This window comes from Pecten maximus, unplaced genomic scaffold (assembly GCF_902652985.1).
Source record: "Pecten maximus unplaced genomic scaffold, xPecMax1.1, whole genome shotgun sequence".
NCBI classification, from domain to species: domain Eukaryota; kingdom Metazoa; phylum Mollusca; class Bivalvia; order Pectinida; family Pectinidae; genus Pecten; species Pecten maximus.
Genome location: NW_022979452.1, coordinates 15,258 through 32,001, shown reverse-complemented (window position 1 = coordinate 32,001; position 16,744 = coordinate 15,258). Strand labels below are relative to the sequence as shown.

Sequence of the window (16,744 nt, the reverse complement as noted above, 5' to 3'; positions counted from 1 at the left end):
TTCAGAATTTTCTCTGAATATTTAGTCTGAATTGAATTTTATCTGAATCGACCAATCTACATCGGATTCAGCATCCTGGACATCTCAAAAACCTTGATGTATGCTTTTCATTACAATTACATCAAACGGAAATTTGGATATAATGCCCGCCTTCTCTTTACCGAAAATGGTAGTTGCTTGCTAAGCGCTCAGCATATTTGGAGTGGGACGACTGGTTGACCCGTTGTCAGTATAATATGACCGGGTGGGGTGTGCTGCTGGGTGTCTTCGGCAGTATGCTTCAGTGAGATAGCACTTTAAATCGGCAAAAGTTCCGGCCGATCACAAGGAGACTTAACACGAACATACCGCAGCCTCCCAAAACACACATACGCACTCTCCACACTCATACATGTCGCACGCACGGGAGGCCGTCCTTAAATGACCTTAGATGTTAATAGGACGTTAAACAAAATAAACTAAACTAAACTAAACTCTCTTTACCGATACCAACAGTCTAGCATATACTTTTCAGGCAGATGATTTCTACCAACATATGTTAGAGGACAGTGATTTATTCGATACATCGGAGTTCAGGAAAGACAATACTCTCTACAGTACAAAAAATAAGAAAGTACTAGGCAAAATGAAAGATGAAACTCATGGCGATGCGATCCATGCCTTTGTTGGGCTCAAATCAAAGATGTACGCATATACATACAATAGTATGAACGATATTGATGGTACAGAAGTGATAACACACGTAGAATCAAAGAAGGCGAAAGGTATCAAAAAAGTATGTTATTGAAAACCACATTCGTTTCGAGCAGTACAGGGAATGTCTTCTTCAAAACAGAATTATCATGTCTCACATGAATCAGATCAGAAGTTTCAAACACCAAATCTAAAACATATCTATGACTAAAATAGGCCTCTCACCATTCGACGATAAGCGATATCTGCTAAACTATGGAATTACTAGCTATGCGTACGGTCATTGGATGATACAAAGTAAGGAGAGTAAACTATCCTAGAAAGGTCTCATTTCAGGACTCTGCCTAGTAGGGGAAAGGTGTACAATCGACACAGATCACATGAGTATCATAATGCGGGTGGTAGATGACTCTCAGTAGTGTCAATAAATCATGTTGTCCATTTTAGAGTAGGCTCTATGTACAGACAGACATAAGATGGGTCCCTGTCTTGTGTACTGTCTTATCGACAGGGACTATAGATATTTATTGTTACAAAAGTGTCGAGGTTTTTTTTTCCCATGATGCATTGCCAGATTGAGTATAAATAGACCAAAAGCCTGAAAACTTGTCATTTCATACCTGGACACCGAAGAGAACACATCGACATGAAGTACCAGTGTCACATGATTTAAAACGCCATGTAAGACAAAAACATATGGAAGGACAATTAATATATCATGACGATGAAGTCACCAAGCAGCAGCCTTCCTAAACAGACGTACTGAAGCAGGCAGACGATATGGTAGAAGCCCAGCGGAAGCAGCAGCAGCAGCGGAAGCCGTCTTATATAGACGTTATGGAGCAGTCTGTAGATGATGTATTACCTCAGCAGCAGCAGAATTTTGTTTTTGAACACCCCTTTACTGCAAATGTATCGGGGCCTACTTCTTGTGGAAAGACTTACTTTGTCAAGTTACTGCTACCAAACTGCTTGACCAAAATAAAACCAGCTCCACGGCGAATTATATGGCAGTACAAACGATGGCAACCTCTCTATGATGTCATTAAGACAACCGTAATACCAAAGGTAGAGTTTCTCCAAAGGACACCGCTGTATATAGAACAGGGTATCGTTTCACAAAGCTTCGTAACTTACGAACTTTTCGTAAGTCACATTTACGAATTACTAAGCGTTTCACAAAAACTTCGTAACTTACGAACGTTCGTAAGTTACGCAAAAACCTTGCGTAACTTTACGCCATATCAACCCTGTCGTAACTTACGAAAACAATTTAAAATCGTAAGCACACATGCCCTTTTGAACAGAAAATGACGTACTCATTTATAAATTAGCATAAGAGAACGACTATGCCTTGTGAGCGATTGTTTCGAGGTTGAAACCGGGTTTTGAAAGTCGAGGAGGGTGCCGGCAAAATACACATTGTCCTGAAACTAATTGTACGCATATTCGCAGACTGTGCCAACATATGGTCTATTTTAAGAACATTTTGTATGTCTTTGGGCATTGGGCAAAATCTGTAAAAATTGCGTTGTTACTGTTTGTTTTAACGCATGATAAACAATAAGAATTGGAATTTTATAGAAAAAATGATCTTCTATCAATAATACGGTTGTTTTGATAGAACAAAATAAAGTTCATAGTCTGTGTACGTGACCTGGGAATAGGACCGGCGTACAATTTTCACCCAAGAAGTGTCATCCTTTTTTACCTCCAAGTTAGAGAGCGGTATATTTTTACCGGGAGAACGTATGATTTTGACGTAAGATACGAAAAAAGTCACGAACACCTTTGTGAAACGCACTTACGAAATTCGTAAGTTTGGCGTAACTTTTTCGTAAATATTTACGAACGTTCGTAAGTTACGAAGCTTTGTGAAACGAAACCCTGGACTCCTTCTTAAATCCACGAATAAGGAACCTCATCGTCTTGAACGATCTGATGTCGACGACAAGCAAAGACCCCCGCATCAACGAACTATTTACAGAGGGAAGCCACCAGAGAAACATGTCTGCCATTGCAATCAGATAGATGCCAGACATATGTATCCCGAAAACGTTCAACACCTCATGAGATACTTAAAAGATGCCACCCAGAAGTCATATGGATATCTTCTCGTTGATTTGAAACCATCAACATCCGAGTCATTACGCATGCGCAATAACATATTTTCTGAGCCGTCTATAAAAGGACAAAGATATCAAACTATGGCTCATTTTCAGGCTGACACTCCAATCGAACAGACGTATTCCCAGCAGCAGCAGTAGCAGCAGCAGCAGCAGTAGTGATTCTAGGAAAAGGAAACGAGAATTCATAGACGAAGATGATGGGCCTCAGCCAAAAAGGTGGACCTCATATGAGCCCGACGAGGAGAGTGGTGAAAGTTAAGAAAATGAAGTTTTTAATTCATTGATGAATGAAGCAAGGTCTTCGAATGAGGCTAAATGGAATAAAAAGTATGATAAATACGTTAACGAGGGCATGTCTGATAACGAAGCACAGAAAAAGGCGAACGAGAAGATGGAATCAGAAGATATGGAGCAATTTTACCAAAATTATAAAGCCATTATCCAGCACATTCTTCAGCTAAGAAATGGTATGATCCACGAAAAGATCATGGATGATGTAACAGAATTCATAGACGATTGATATGGAGATCGTAAAGCAATCAAGATGGCACTTAAAAAGAATCGTCATGTTGTAAAAGAGTTGTGGGAATCTGAAGATGAATCCGAAGATGAGGAATCGGACGATGACTGATTTAATAAGGCTTCTTGTTCAAAGCTTCATTTCAACGTCTAGCAATTGACGAGGAAAGATGCTTTCCTGGGAGGATTTTCTAAGAGATATTTATTATGACCTTGCAAATGCGGGGAGTTTCTCCGGACCCGACAAATTGTATAGATATGTACGGAAAGACGGAAAATATGTCATCAGTAAATACAAAATAAGAAAATTGTTACAACGCAAAGAGCCATACAGTCTTCAGATATCCTTTCGACGTCCATTCAAGCGAAACACAATCATAGTGACGGGGATAGGCGATCAATGGTCTGCCGATCTCATGGACATGGTCAAGTTCAAGAGCGAAAACGACGATTATGCCTACGTACTCATAGTCATAGACGTATTCTCCAAGTATCTTTGGATGAGACTCCTCAAAGACAAGAAAGACAAGAGAGTCATCAAGACTATTAAATCCAGATTGTACAGATATTTTACACACAAACGAAATTATGTATATGTGACAAAATTACAAACGTTTGCTGAAAGCTACAATCAGACGTATCATAGGACGATCGGTATGGCCCCAGCAAATGTAACTAAAACCAATGAAACTTCCATCTGGTGGAGAATGTATTGGCCGAAGAAACAGTCTGTGATCCGAAAAACGAAGAAGATTCGTAAACCTGTCAAGTTCAAAGTTGGAGATCAAGTAAGGTTGTCCCATTTGAGAAACCTTTTCTCCCGAGAATACGACGAAAAATGGACAGGAGAGATATTCACCATTTCTCAAAAGATACTACGTGGAGGCTTACAAGTGTTTAGAGTTAAAGACTACGATGGGGATGAGATCAAAGGCACCTTTTATCAGTCCGAACTCCAGAAAAAAGATGTGAGAACTGACGACATGTCGAAGGTGGAGACCGATTTGTAGGAGAGTGAACTATCCTAGAAAGGTCTAATGTCATATACTTACCGAACGTCAAAAAAGAAATATAGCGACAGCAAATAATTTTATAAGGAGGTGAGAATTACATAGATACGGCTATAAATCTGTCAGTATCTTTGTATAGAACAAATAACACTCTCACAAAAAACAAGTCAAGTCACATGGTCCATCGATCTTAGTGTAATAAAAAATGGCGGATCCTAGTAGTAGTCGACACATTACGATGGAAACCAAGATGAAGATCGTGTTAAATAAACAATATTACATTTACTGTGCTATAGTCTAACCTTTAAAACAGTTACATATAATATGCACTGGTCAGGCTACATGTATAGGGTACAAATGCTCCAGACAGTATCACACAGGTAAACTAGGGTAGTTAGACTTAATTAACAGCAATAATACAAACAACACAGCATGTTGTATACAGGTAAACTAAAGGTAAGGTATTTTGTGGACCAAGTGATATAGGTGTGAAAGGTAGAACAATAGAGGTACGGACAAAAGCCCCCCCCCCCCCCCGGACATTAGCCCCCCCTGCAAATAGGGATCAAATGTTTATTGCTTTTGTAGGCATTTCTTTGATTATCAATATTTGCAGTATATTAATTAGGAAGTCAAAAATTATGTGTAATCAGTAACAATATGTTCATCATGGAGAGTTTCCTGAAATTTTTAGCTTACTTAATAATATAAAGTTTGAAAAAATAAATTATGATGTTTAACCACAGACATATAATGCTACACTGACATTGAACCAAGGACCTTCATTTTCCACACAATTATTCTCCAAATTTCAGAGATAAAAACAACAATATATATATATATAATTTCTGTTTTTCAAAAAACAGATTTATATAAAGTATACCAGCTAAATTTCTAAAGAAGGGGCTTCTGTCTGGGGGGGGGGGTGCTAATGTCCGGGGGGGGGGGGGGGGCTTTCGTCCGGAGGGGCTTTTGTCCTAGGGGCTAATGTCCGGGAGGGCTAATGTCCGGAGGGGGCTTTTGTCCTACACTCCAATCAATAAGAGATAATTATAGCCTACAGGTAAGGCTATAGACTGATTCATAAAACGTCCAACTTTAATGAGAATGTCATCGTGATATATGGAGTTATTCATTATTTATTTCAATTTTAAAACCCAAAGGTCTAATCACAGAATTGATAACAAATTGATAAAATCAGAGACGTACATATCATATGTGTTATATATATATATATGTCTCTGATAAAGTATAACAAGAGTAAATTAATTACATAGTAAGATCAGATACGCTATATAAAGTACATACACATGTGAAATAGAACTGATGTCCTAAATAGAAATCATCCAGACAATCAAGTAAATCTTGATATGATCAGTAAAAAAGAGACCTAATTCTGAAAACAAATCTTCGTCCGACATAAATCTCTCAAGTGAAACGTTAAAAAACTGTCGGGAACATGACGAAGGTACATGTAGTTAAAATTAATTAGGACTATTTTAAGAACATTACAATTTCTTACAATAATCCAGAATTTACAGGGATAAAGCCAGGTTGAGCTACTCGACCTAGTCAAAAAAAGATGTGGAACTAAAAAGTTAAATTATCCTGTAAAAGTTCGATCAAGCAGGCTATGTACAGATTTGAATAAAAATATATGTATTAATGCCTTCATACCAGACTAGGTAAGTTGAATTGTGTACAAATTTACATGTAATGTAGACTATTATCGTTTAATTTTGATTTAAAACATAGAAATAATAAAGAAAATAATAAAATAAAAAAAAAACTGTACAACTTCAATCTGGTGTACGAGTGTTGCTTGCTATGGTGACCATATTTCAGAGCAGTAATCTAACTGACTGCACTAATGTACAGAGAGCGAATAACATTTTGAAAATCCAAATATGTAGATTGGCATGACCTTACCAACCACATATCTAACATGAAATAAAAAGTTAAGATTCGGAGTGACCCATACACCCAAGTCTTTAGCATGTGTTTCTTTCTTTAGAGATTCCTCACCCAAGCTGTCGGGATACTCAGTTGTATATCTTTTGTTGCTAAACGTTATATACCAATATTATTTTTTTATATAAAACGTACATTTTAAAGTTTTACACCAGTCGTAGACTCTGTCAATATCGGATAGGAGTCTTAAATATGACGTGCTGCTTTACAAAATTTACCATCATCGGCAAAAAGGAAAGTTTTGAGAAAAACAAATGTAAAAGAGAGGGAGAATCATTTGAGTCATCATTTTATAACTCATATTCATATTCTTGACATTTCTATATTTTCTCTCATGAAAGTAACAACAGGCTACTGCTATAGTTTAAACTCACCCAGGTGTAAAATTTGACATGTTGGCCTGGTAATACAGGTAGATTTCTATATGTTGGCTCAGTGAGAATGAGCAATAATTGGACCCCGGGGGGTTAATTGGGGACAGGTCACCTGGCCAGGTATACCATATGCCAGACACAAAAGAGCTAGACTGATCAGCATCTTACAGGTAAGGTGTGATAGGATGCATGTCCTCAAGGCTGTAGGGCTGCATATTGCTCCCAGTTGGCCTTTGGCAACAGGCCTTTCCTAGATGTTTCGCTTCAATGTAATGTACACCTGAGTCAGCCATTATTAGGTCCTGACACAAACAGATGTGTTGTAATAGAAGCACGTAAATGATTAAAATGATCGCAAACAACATCAACATTAATTTCAAGGGTAGATTCTTCACTCTACACTGTTGAAGTCTTTATATATTGAAACAATGTATTACCTGGTTATGTCCTTTGTGACAATAAGTTAAAAAGAGAAACAGTTGTGAACTAATTATCGTGCACTCCTAACTTCTCCTTGGGTGCAAAGGTTAATTTATTGTCACTCAACTGAAGGTTAGATCACAAAAAAGTCCATTAATAAAGATTTTCAGAGTGTTATCCATTATCACGTAAACACACAGAGTCCGCTCCATTGCAGACGTGTGATATACACGTGTACATTGTATATTCTTAAGTATATAATTATTGATGTCTTGTTTTTAGTTTTTATCACTCAGTTTCCTCTGATCCGACATCAGACTTTTAAACAAATCGTCAATGCATACACACCAGTAATATGTACCAGTGATTGTTATATATAGACTTGCCAGACATGTACATGTACTTGACTTAATTGTCCCCCTAACTTGTTGCCATGGGTACTAATCCCCCCTCCCCACCACCATCAACTTCACCTGTTGGCCATGGATATACACTTGATTAGGAGTCATCGGGCTCAGGTGTGTAAGTCATCACCACACCTGGTCAGTTTCTCCTTTTTACAATTAGCCCTCTAGGGGGTCTATTCATAGCCTGGTCAATCTGTGTTCAGAAATCTTGATCTATTTACCTGTACCTAAATTAACACTTTGATACAAGTTTTTCAATTCAATCAGTTGATTTCTTAATACTTACGGTTTATCAGTACAAATGCAGTGAATAAATGCAGTGAAAATATAGATAAATACATAAAAACAAAAACAATACAGTTCGGACACACAGAGACAACATATACGCGGCCGGAGCGCTAGTGTAGAGAGTGATTTTATTTTAAAATTAAATGCTATCGTTTTTTGTTGCCGAGAATAATAAATTGTCCTAAATTTAAAAGATCCTTATATCACCTTAATATTTCCGGTTTCTAAAAGTTTTACAATCTTTTGCATACGGAGGTTTTCTATAGTAGTACAATTTGATAAAACGTTATTCCACTTCCCGATACAACATTCACTCAATCAAACACCATTGTACCGTCGTTTCTTCGTGTTCGCTTCGTCTAGGATCCGCTTTTTATCAGAACCAGATAATTTATTCAGAAACGGTCGATTATTTGTGAGCGTCAACCGTAGCATTTCCGTAGCATTACCGTAGCATTACCGTAGCACTTCCGTAGCATTACCGTACCATTTCCGTACCATTTCCGTAGCATTACCGTACCATTTCCGTAGCACTTCCGTAGCATTACCGTACCATTTCCGTAGCACTTCCGTAGCGTTTGCGTTTAAGACGGAACAGCGAACGTACACGGGTCTGTAACATGTAAACATGTTAATAAACTGTACGTAGAAAACTCGAGGATTACTGTTGTGAGATCAGTAAATCAGTGGCTCCGTCACACAATGACCATTTATGATTATTTTTATTTCTATATCTGTCGTCGTCCAAATGATGTTAATTTTGTCAGTATTTGTACGTTATAAACTATAGTTATAGTGGACATTTTGAGTATCTGCATGTTTACATTTGAGGGAATCAAAATTATTCAAAATACGTTCATATTTACTACTTTTATAGAAAATAATCAGATAGCGAGGAACAACAGTCAAATCGACCCCTATTTGAGCTTGCGCACTGCGTACGCTCCTAGTTGTGGTTAATAAGGAAGAACTAGTAAGGCCATGTATACATGTGTACTGGTGCCCAGTTGGAGGTATAGCTTGCATTGGTGTTGGCTGCGGTATGTGTATACATGTACATACACTGGGTTACGTGTGCTTTGTTACTAAAAATAAAAACAGTGGTGGTGATTCAGGTAAAACCCTACAAATGCAACAGCCTAAACTTATACTTATACTTCGTGAAACGTACAGACAATGCAGTTGCTATAGAAAACCTACCCAAACCCGAAACCCAGAGCATATCACCAACCCCAATTACTACATTGGAGCTATGACTAAATCATTAATTCTAAGGGATGTGCACGCCCTCACTGAGATATATATATATATACATGTATATATATGACAATACAACAAAAATATTACATACCATCTAAACTCTATAAACTTTGTGAAACGGACAAACGGAATCATGCATGAACGTACAGACAATGCTGTTGCTATATAAACTGTTACCTCCTCCTTACCACCACCGGAAACCCAGAACACATCACAACCCCAAATTACTACATTGGAGCTATGACTACATCGTTAAATCTAAGTAATGTGCTTGCCCTCAATGAGATACATATATATGACAATACAACAAAAATATTACATACCGGTCAGTTGTATCAAGTGGACGTCGATGACAGGATATGGTAACGAATCTTACGTTGCTTTGATGAGACAGTGTTCTCCGTTATATAATGACGATAATATCACAGTACTTTACCCCGGAAATATGCACACGAATCATTCAATGACCACTCACTCATGTGATATGGATGTCGTATATATTAACCGCTTTGTTGATAGCGGTGTATTAAATACATATATCGAGGCCGAAACATCACAGTAAGCGACTGTAATACATCCAGATGCAATGTAAACGAGATTCAAACGCTTATAATCCTACATCGATAAGCGTTTATTTCATGGCGGAAAAACAAATAAAGTATCATTATTATACAGCCAAATTGTTCTTTGTGATATTCATAATGACTAACAATCTACTCTCCATTTTTTATTAATTTTATCAAATATGATATGCTAATAAATATACATGTTATTCTAGATATTAAAGTTTGACATCATTGTCACATTGTAGGATATAAGTTATGCCAAAACTTTGAAGGTAATAAACAAATATGTGCATTACTTATTACACAAATTATTTACTAATCTAAGGGTATCATTATGCATGCCAGCAACTTTAATCTACTTGTATTCGGTTTTAAAACGAAGAATTGGAACTCTTTTTTATAAACTGTATTAAATGGAATTACTGTTTTACATGTTTAATTCAAAATATGCTTTTATGTTTTAAGGCTCAGTACAGTAATGCATTTTTCGGAATAATAGCTGTCTGTATACACACAAAAAATCCGTTGATAAAAAAGGGAGTGTAAAATGATTGGTCCTAGGCTCGTTTGCCCTTTAAAGTAGTGTACCGATAATGTAGGTTGTTACTGCGTTTTCGTCAAACACGTTACGCTTCACGCCATTCAATGGATATACTTTACTTGTGAGGTCAAATGAAATACTAAAGGCAACTAAACAGGGTTTAAGGTTGAGTTGCATTGTTTTTGTACACACAAAGTATTGTTTTTATATTGTAAAAGTGTAGAATATAATGTCACCTTAATAGCTCAGAGTAATAAGAATTTCACTTAAACCTATTGGTAGGATGTTTGTCTCGAAAGCGAAAGGTCGCTTGTTCAAGCCTCAGACCGGGCAGAATAGTTTCCATTACTCCTTCCTGTAACAGATTTGGTGCAAATACCTACTCCGAATGACAGCTGTCGGAAATTGACAGGCTTTCTTTTAACTAAACAGACTGGTAAAAAATGTATATTAGAAAGGCAAACCGATTCAAACACACATCACCAATGTACAATCAACATATCTGACAGTGACTGGTACTACTGTTAAAGCTTAATAATGAATTCTTTATCATCATTTGTATTCCAGACCCATAACCACAAATTATCGGTTTATACTCTGAAATTACTTCGAGGGTAGGCATTTGTGAACCAACTTACTGTCTCAGAACTTCCCATAATATTGATATTAACCTGGCTATAAGATGGAAAGAATGTAGAAACTGCATTAAATTTGAACACAAAAGGAGTCACCAAGTACAATGTCAATGGAAGGTCGCAAATAACGTGTCTATATATCCCCATTATCAAAATACAAGGAAGTCGGGACATTTTATTTTATTCCAAATTTCACGAAAAAATCATCAGGAGAGAATTTGAAAGGCAAGTAACAATGAGAAGTACAAAAACAAGACCGGATATTTCGTATTATTAAGTCATTCTTATTCAGTACATAAACGATACATAATATAATTGAATGCAAAAATACAAATCATCATTGTTTACCACTATAAATCTTGGCGGAAATTATCGATCCAAATCGACTGAATACGTGTCACCTGATTTAAGAAAAGGATTTTAGATAGCAACCTAATCGCGACGAAGATATACGTTACTTGATAAACCGACTGTGCGCTACCGCTATATATATATATAAATTAATAAGGGTAAGGTGAGGTTACTCATAGTTACCTCCTAGAGCTGGCATGCTCAAATCGCTCCATCCCATAGAATAGGAGATATCTGTATAACAATATGTATCAGATTACAAAACTTGGAATTCACGAATGAACAAATTTGCCTTCAAGCGTAAACCACGAATTTGAACCAGAACCAACATTAATGTTTTTTACAGTATTTAAACACATCAAAATCAAGGTATATTTCCCCTGAACTTTATACATTGGTATAAAGGATTTGTATAGGAGTAAAAGAACATAGTGAATTATTCTTCAATGATTATTCTTCATTCTTCATAACGACTAACGTTAAAAACATTCTGATGGGTAATAATGAAGACAACAGTTCATTGAAAGAAATCTACGCATAATTTTACATGCGGGGGTAACACATCATTAAAATGATGTAGTAATAATTAAATACATATAACGTATTTATTACTGTAAGCTGTACGTTAGTACACAAAATCAGATGACAAAATTTAGTAAGATGAAAAAGAATACTGAATACGACTACCCGATATTTAATTAAAAAGGGAAAAACAGGTTTACCATAAAGCACAAAGAATTTTGTTCAAATTAATTGAACATCATATATTCTTTTGTAGTTCTGATGATTTCACTTAAGGTCCTTAGCATTACTTGCGAGCACTAGGAAGACGAAATACATGTAGCTGGATTATACCGTTTACTTCATTTTTACTAGCTCTACTGTATCTAAGTCTGTATTGAAATGTTCTACTATCTTGCATGTGTTTTGTTCAATCCATTGATACATCAGAGTATCACATATAAGTACAGGGTCAAGTTTTACCTGATTCAATGCCACTTGAACGTTTGCGTAAAAATACAGCTTACTTAAAAAGAATGAAATTGCTTAGGTGACGTATATTTAAGTGGTAATAAATATAATTGAATGTCTGCTATGAACCGAGAAATTATTAGGTGGATATTTTAATTATTTTTATTGATTATTTTATATTATTTACTGTTTCAACTAATTTCAATCCAGGTACCGCATCGATAACGCTTGATGGTAGTGGCACAAAGACAAGATCACATTTTTATGTATTCATATTTAATCAAACCAATGTTTCTACCTTATACTTTGATTGACATGTTTTATTTATTGCCAAACCAAGGTTATTATCTATGCCTACGAATTCACTTCCCTTTAAACTCGCTTTTACCATAAAACAGCAGTGTCAAAGAAACCCTTACAAGCCTCGAATTTGGAAATCTTAGAATATGTCCCCTCTGTTGAGATCCCCCTGTCAAGCCCCCAAAAGTGTGAATATTCCATTATTTTTTTCCCCACTGGACTGTATATCGAATCAAGCCACGTCCTGAGTGAACAAATCTTACTTATATATATACAACGACGCCTGGAAAAATTTTAGTCTGGGTACATCTGTGGAAATTTCACAATTGTCTCCATCTGTCTGTTTACCAACAAGTGCAAAATTAAAGAAAAAGTGACATGTCCACATATTTGTCCCATATAAACGCCATTGTGGATCATCTAATTACCAGTTAAGCAAGGTGTAATTAGGGTCGGCATTTACTTTTTCTTTAGGATGTACACCTCTGAGAAGCCAAACAATTCCAGTATTAAACTTTTTTCTAATAGATTGTTTTTGAAAGAGGAGTTTATGACATAATAAACAAGAGGTCAAGGACCACGTAGTTCTCTTGGCATGGTATTATTAATCTATCGATTGTTGTCAATTTTCTTGCATTTGGTAATTGTAATTTGTTTGTCGGAACCAACATCTCAACTGTAAACTTTTACAATGCATTTCTTGCGACTTTCTCGACTAAAATTTCAAACTTTTCGCTCGGTCGGCAACCGTTAATCAATAATTGTGGTTTGTTTTTGTTTAACGTCCTATTAACAGCCAGGGTCATTTAAGGACGTGCCAGGTTTTGGAGGTAAAGGAAAGCCGGAGTACCCGGAAAAAACCCACCGGCCTACAGTCAGTACCTGACAACTGCCCCACTGTTACGGCCGGAAACTGCCAGTTAGTGAAAGGGTAAATTTACGTACAACTTAGAGACACTACATAGAGTACACACACGTGTAAACCAATCAGATCAAAGGCTGATAACACATTCAACAATGTTTAATTTACAAAATACATTTTAACATATACATATACATACATATAGTATAATACCTATATATTATATATAAAAATCAAATGACCGAACATTCTGGGCACTTAATGTAATGTACACAAGTACATTTGAAAAGTTAAACTGTAGTACATAAGTAAAAGTACAGAGTTCATGCTAGGAATCAATCTTCCGCGTAATGGTAAGCATGTTCGCGCGCGAGTCACTAACGCGACACGAGGCCATGATATTATAAAAACGTACCAGTCATCAACAAGTAAATATGGCCTATATGTATATATAGTCGCGAGGGCCCAAATCCACACACGGTAATTGACCACTTGTACTCACGTATAGGGTGGCAAACTCTCCAGTCCCGTGTCAGACATGCAGATCACAATACAATAGATCTATATATTCCTGAGAAGGTTCTCCATGGCCGATGAATCTCAGCACAGTATTATCCAAATCAACAGGCAAGCCTCACGCTCTCGCTGGTTAGCTTAATAACAGCGCCATATGACTGGATTACTGTTAAGTTGACGTTAACTCATCACTGTTGAACACATATACAACAGTAAACCTCAATACGGTTCATATTGTCAAACAAACACCTCCTCCAACTCCTGTCTCGCCATGCGAATTCTCAAAATCTTCAGGCATCGCCGCGCGTTCTTCATACAGGACTTTTCCCGTGATTTCCCCACAAGTCCATGTTTACTGATGCAGAGCACGGATTGAAAAAAAATATACGGATTGTAAGAAATACACACACACGTCCAATGCGGAGCGCGGATTCATATACAGTAAAACTCACTTGTGTCGAACACGGTTGAATCGAATACATCGGATGAGTCGAACGTTTCGTTCGGTCCCGATTTTTTCCCTTCTTTATCTTAGTAAATTAAGCACGGATGACTCGAACACTGTTGAATCGAATACTGCGGTTGTGTCGAATTTTTTTTGTGGTCCCTCCCTTCTAAACTATACCAAAATTTCCATTTTTGTGTCGAACATCGAGGCGTCATGCTGTCTCAGGTAAAATTTGCTGGCCTCGTATGATTGACCGAGTGTAACCGATCACCCGTAACGGTGTAAACAGAGCCTATTATTAGTTTCCGGCTGTCGGTTACGCATCATCCCATTGTTTATACAGGTGCTCAGGTGAAGTAAAACGTTCAGGTATACATAACTAAGAATAAAATGTGCACGTTTTAGTCTACAAACCAATATGTGTTCTGTTTACTGTTTTGATGCACAAGTCCGCCGAAAAAAAATAAGGAAAAAGTAAACGATAAATTACATATCTTCCATCGAAAAATGCAAAGAAAAATACCTGTCTGTCATTGATTTATCTATATATGCCTAAATTCTGAACACGACGATGCAATAGTAACAATGATATGCGGGATGTTTTTACTCTGTTCAAAAGATCGTGGCAATGCATGATTATGCAGCCGATAAAACACTGACCGCGGCCTTCACCTTTGATACAAAATCAGCACGTGTACGGTCGATCAATTTTCCCGGACTGTTTATTGTTTAATATTGTTAAATTGGAGAACAATATAAACGGATTTAAGGATAAATAATATGAGTACAATATATACATTTATATTCTTATAATATATGTAACGTTTTCATAGAATATTATGCTGTCATTTGCGACTCCCGTGTGTAAATCGTGTGTCTATGTCAAAGACTATTTTACGCATGAACTTTGTTTTTATCTGTAACTGTGCACAATATTGTTTATTAGATAAAGGAATAATTGTTATCATGTACAATTAATTAATTTCTTTGTTATTATGTATTGATTCTTTTCGACTATGTTATCATGCAAGCACTTGATCTGCATACAACCGATGATAGTCGGGTTTTGTCTCCGTATACAAACACGGATAAGTCGAACCATCGGATAAGTCGAATATTTTGCTTGGTCCCGTCGACTTCGACTTATCCGAGTTTTACTGTACTTATCGGAAACACATTGTAGACTTATATCTAGTACACAATTTACACTCCATCATTTATAATATACAAATATGAAATAACATAATTTTGTTATATACTCTCCATGTATTTCTAGTATACATAACACTTCCCCCTTTAAAACAAAGTTTGAATTGTATGAAAACTTTGCAAGTATATACTATACATAGTAATATCAAAATTCTGTACATTATAACAAGCAAAATCAAATAGTATATAAATGATACATCAACACCTAATGAATCTATATATAAACATACTGTGTAATATATATTACATTATTCAGAAACATAGAAGGTATATTCAAATACTTGCTCTAGACAGAGCATCTGCAACTTTGTTGTTTATTCCCTTAACATGTTTTACATCCAGGTTGAACTCTTGCAGGGTTAAAACCCATCTTAAAAGTCTTTGATTTTTATACTTTACCCTTCGGAGGAATGTAAGTGGATTATGATCAGTTAAGATAGTGATCGGACAAGCAGATCCACCTACAGAGAATTCAAAATGTTGTACTGCTAGAACCAATCCTAAGCACTCCTTTTCTACCGTAGAATAATTTCTCTGGTGCTTATTAAGTTTCTTTGAAGAGTAACTAACGGGGTGGTCAAAATCATCAACATTCTGTGTCAAAGCAGCTCCAACACCTATATCGCAAGCGTCTGCAACAATAGTAAAGGGCTTTTCAAAATCAGGAGCTACTAATAGTGGTTTGTTGGTAAGTATGACCTTTATCTTCTCAAAGGAAACTTGACATTCTGCATTCCACTTAAACTTCACATTCTTTTGAAGTAGATTGGTCAATGGATAAGCCACAGTAGAACAATTTGGACAAAAATTCCTATAAAATCCTGCCATACCTAAAAATCTCATAACTTCTTTTCTGTTACTAGGAATTGGAAATTTATCAATGGCTTCAACCTTGGCCTGTACAGGTTTTACTTGACCTAGACCTACAGTATGACCTAGATATTGAACTGTTGCACAACAAAGCTCACTCTTGACCAAATTGATTGTCAGATTTGCCTCACTCATTCTTTCCATGAACGCACTCACTTGTTTCACATGCTGCTCCCAAGTGTCACTATAAATAACTACATCATCTATATAACACTCTGTACCCTCAAGGTTAGCTATCATCTTGTTCATGAGCCTCTGAAAAGTGGCAGGGACAATGCTATATATGGTTATAGCGTGGGGATCCCAACTGCTTCAAAGAAATAATGAAGTCCAGACTCTCTGAGTTTACAACATGCATTTATAACTTTATGACTAGTAGTGATTTAAAGGAATTACCTCTATT

At 36.5% G+C, this 16,744-nt stretch overlaps 2 protein-coding genes across 2 annotated transcripts in view; one reads left to right on the top strand and one right to left on the bottom strand.

The window, feature by feature from the left end:
- Positions 1-9,545, bottom strand: part of LOC117318665 (myosin heavy chain, clone 203-like) — a 75,583-nt gene extending 66,038 nt beyond the window's left edge. The window contains exon 1 of the mRNA XM_033873627.1: positions 9,395-9,545. The gene's annotated coding sequence lies outside the window, so the exon portion shown is untranslated. The remainder of the gene's footprint in view (positions 1-9,394) is intronic.
- Positions 3,512-4,351, top strand: LOC117318663. The gene has a single exon (XM_033873624.1). The coding sequence runs from the start codon at positions 3,512-3,514 to the stop codon at positions 4,349-4,351; it is 840 nt and encodes a 279-aa protein (XP_033729515.1).
- Positions 9,546-16,744: the final 7,199 nt, after the last annotated feature.

Coding starts and splice junctions, on each gene's coding strand:
- LOC117318663 (XM_033873624.1), top strand. CDS start 3,512: ATGCTTTCCTGGGAGGATTTTCTAAGAGATATTTATTATGACCTTGCA.